We start from the raw sequence: 4168 nt of genomic DNA on the forward strand, positions 1-4168 counted from the left end.
GATTATATGGATATTATTACTCCTAAGTGTCTAATAACCATGACAAGACATTTGGAAAATCAAGTGGAAATACAAATCATTGCACTAGCTTACTATGGCAGGATGTTGAGAATAATCTAATCTCTCATGAATTACTAAACAACTTCATTATTACCCTAGTGACATGATCGGAGAAGGTAGTAGTCCCTCCATTTTTATTTATCTCACATTTTAGATTTATCTAAAATTAAATTTTATAAGGTTTGACCAATAATATAATAAAATATCAACATTCATTGTAGAAAATGCATATATTATGAAAATATATTTAGTGATGATTCTAATACAATAGATTTTATATTATGGATGTTGAATTTTCTTCCTAGATATTCGATCAAACTTTACAAAATCTAACTTAATTTGACTAAACCTAGAACACGTGGTAATTATAAATGGAGGGAGTAAATGGTCCAGTGATCCGTTATTAAGGTTCATTAACTCATTTTCATAAAGAGAAAATTTATGTTGCAAGGTCATCCAATTACCAAGGGTCTGCCAGCCCTCATGATAAGACACCAGAAAAAAAGCCACATGAAATGCTTCATTTGTTTAATGCTTGTGGCTTAGAGATAGGTTGGCAGTTGATAGATAAGAATGACCCAGAAATAAAATTTCTAAGTTGATTTGGAGAGGTAATTGATGTCTTGAGCTCTCTACGTTAGAGAAAATCCAGTTGTCCTCCCTAAACCCTCCTTCCGCTCGCCACCCTAAAATTCATGTTGTTCAGCTCACGGAGGTGATTCTTTGTTGGGAATTTTGAGAATTTCCGGCAAACCCATCCTTCCTTTTTCCCTTTCCTTTCTCTTCGTATGAGAATAAAAGAACATGAAACGAGTGGGTGACCGGTGGCGAGCATCGACCGGTGGGAGCGGAAGCTTTGGAGGCTATGTCGGGCTTTGGAAAGAGGAAAATATCATGAAAAATGGGAAATATCATGGAGAAAGATGAAACGTCCACATTATCCCCTTGCATCTAGGAGAAACAGGGTGGACGTTCGGGTCAGTAGGGAAAGGGCTGGAGTAGGTTATTTTCAAATTCTATAAACCTTGTTTACTTCTGACGTACTTTCACCCCAAAGGGTTTGGGGGATTTGGGGGGAGGGGGTATGATGAATCTCTCCCTTTGACTCAATCTCATCCAATTTTCTCATACACACTTTCTAAAAGTACACTAATAAGGTGAATAGTTTTTAAGCTAAATAAAATTAAGAAAATTTGTGAGGATATCTCACAATTATCCCACCAGATAAATAAATTATTGGTGATTTTTCAGGGGAGTTTTGCAAGATGATTGGAGTTTCTCTTAGCACAATAATTAGATACGTGATCAAAATGAATAAGAAACATGAATTGTCAGGCGCCAAGGACCTTTGAAGGCGGGAGCTTGTAAAAAAGGTTTGGCTAGTTCTCAGTCGATTGAAAATTAACTTAGTTCTTAGTCAGATAATGTCGTTAGATCTAAATCGTAACCCATATTGCAACTCATAACTAGCACGAATCATGAATCAAATCTAATGGTTTAGAGCATTTTTTTAGCTACATCTTAACTTGCAACTGAAAAAATCTCAGTTGCAACTCCATTTGCAACAGAAAGAACTTATTTACAATCCAACGTACAACTCATATGCATGAACCACGATGCAATCTGACGGTGTTGAACTTAACTGAGCAGTAGCTTAGCTGAGAAGTAGCAAAATTATTGTAAAATACCATTTCCAAGCAGCAATTTGGGGATATACACCTAACAGACGGCAGGTAGGCGAGCAAAACTACCGCCGGCCTGATCAAAGACACCAAGGTAAACTACCAAAATTAGATAAGTATAAGATTGTGTCATGAATGAAGAAAAAGTTTAAAGATCTCGAAAAATTAGTCGTTTCTTTTAAACTTTATTTTGTGATCATCGTAGCCAACTCATGTATCTCTACCATATAATATTTGTGCCTATGAATATATGTGGTATTGATTGTCGAACAAAGAATTAACTTAGTTCTTAGTCATATGATGGCATCAACTTATTTTGTAATCATGAAGCGGAGATCTAACTGTCTAGACCAATTTTCTTAATTGCATCCCACTTATAACTGACAAAAATCTAAGTGCAAACCATTTGCAATTTAAATTACAATTCATATGCACGGATGACGATCAAAGACGACAAGGTAAACTAGCAAAACCGTTGTAAAATAGCATTTCCAAGCAGCAATTTGGTGATACACCTAACAGAGGGCAGGTAGGCGAGCAAAACTCCCGCCGGCCTGATCAAAGACGCCAAGGTAAACTACCAAAATCAACCAAGGACATGAACACACATAAGCTCTTCCAAATTTCAGGTAGCAGCAGTAGCTAGCTATTTGTTGTTGAAGCTCTTCCACCGGAATAGGCTGCCAACCCTGCGCATGACCACGCGCCGCCGGCCAGGCAAACTCGGCATCCTGGTAAACACGCCCAGCTGCTCGCCCTTCTGCTCGTCAACCGTCCCGAAAATGTCGTACACCGACCCCTCGAAGTTCTCCGACATCTGCCGCGGCAGCACCATCCCATCCGGCGGCTTCACCTTGGCGTCCGTGGACAGCCGGTTCTCACACCCAGCAGGCAGAGGCAGCTGATGATCCATCCCCAGCTGCGGCGACGACGGCTCCTCCTCCAGGTCCAACGACCTCCCTGTGGAAGCAGCCACGGACGCGGTGGGGCTGGACGACGTGGCCACCAGCAGGCTCTGCAGCTCCTTGACGCTGTCGCGCGCCGCGGCCTCGCTGACGCGGAGGCAGTCCAGCTCCTGCTTGGTGCACTTGACGGCGTTGTCCTTGTTGCCGACCGTCTCCTTGAGCTTCGCGTTCTCAGTTTTCGCCTCCTCCAGCTCCTCCTTGACCAACTTGCTGTCCTTGACGGCCTGCTTCAGGATGTCCCGGAGCTTGGCCACCTCGTTCCGCCCGGACCGCTGCGACTCGAGGAGGCGCGAGTTCTCGCGACGGGACTCGGCGAGCTCCGCCTCCGTGGACTTCATGCACGCCGTGAACCCGGCCTCCTTGGCCCTCCAGTTCGCAGCCGACTCCTCGGCGTCGGCGCGGAGTCGGGCCACCTCGTCGGAAAGCGCCCGGACCTTGTCGTCCTTGCGCTTCACGGACACGTGCAGCCGGTCGGACTCGAGCCGGGCCGTCTCCGCCTCTCGCTGCGCGCGCGCCAGCTGCTGCCGCGTCGCGTACAGCTCCGCTTTCACCTCCTTCAGCGCCAGCACCAGCTCCTCCATCGCCCGCTTGCTCTTTTCCTCCGTCGCCAGCGCCACCCGCAGCTCGCTGCTCACCCGCTGCAGGTCGCGGTCGTACCGTCCCCTCGGTTTCGCGGCGGCGGCGGCGCAGGCGCTAGCCTCGATACTCTGCACCGTGTCCCTGAGCGACGCGATCTCCAACCTGGCCTCTTCCAGCTCCATCATGGTGATCTCCAGCTGCTTCGTCTGCAGCGAGAGCGACTCCAGCATCCGGGACTCAGACTCCCTCGACGCGTCCCGTTCCGCCTCTAGCGTCTCGATCGTGGTGCGGTCATTCGCCGATGCCAGCGCCTTCCACTCCGTCACCTCAAGCACGCGGTGGGCGCGGTCGCGCTCCTCCCGCACCTTGCGCAGCTCGCCGCGGAGCTCGGCGACCTGCCGATCCATGTCCGGCTGGACCTCCTGCATCCTTCGTGCCTGGATCAAACTGTTCTTGAAATGTTGCACGACGACCGGAGCAAGAACCTTCAGGCCATAATGGTGCTGCTGCGGTTGGAAATGTGCTAAACTTTGAGGCATGTGGAGGAAGCAGAGGATAAAAGAGACAATATGCGTGCATTCGCAGGGTTTGGTAAATATGTGGCTGGGAGCTCGGAGCCTAAAATTGGATCTCATGACAAGTTAAGACGGGTGCTTATTTTTGTTTAGGAACACGTGAGAAGCTTAGATTTTCATCGAGAAGAGAAGATCACGGATGCATGGCTAGTTTGTTGAGAAAAATCTAGGCGGAAATCACGGACTTCCACACGAGGATTACTGTATTTCGAGTGTCACTCACAAGTGAGATTCTCACACACCTACCTGAACTGAAGCACTGAAGAAAACAGTCAATGAATTGCACAAAAGATGACACTGACGACCA

At 47.1% G+C, this 4168-nt stretch overlaps 1 protein-coding gene across 1 annotated transcript; it reads right to left on the minus strand.

Moving 5' to 3' along the window:
* Positions 1-2353: 2353 nt before the first annotated feature.
* Positions 2354-3825, minus strand: LOC124698612 (nuclear matrix constituent protein 1a-like). The gene has a single exon (XM_047231094.1). It carries the CDS (start codon positions 3823-3825, stop codon positions 2389-2391), a length of 1437 nt encoding a protein of 478 aa, XP_047087050.1. The 3' UTR covers positions 2354-2388.
* Positions 3826-4168: the final 343 nt, after the last annotated feature.

Source organism: Lolium rigidum, chromosome 3 (assembly GCF_022539505.1).
Source record: "Lolium rigidum isolate FL_2022 chromosome 3, APGP_CSIRO_Lrig_0.1, whole genome shotgun sequence".
Taxonomy (NCBI): Eukaryota; Viridiplantae; Streptophyta; class Magnoliopsida; order Poales; family Poaceae; genus Lolium; species Lolium rigidum.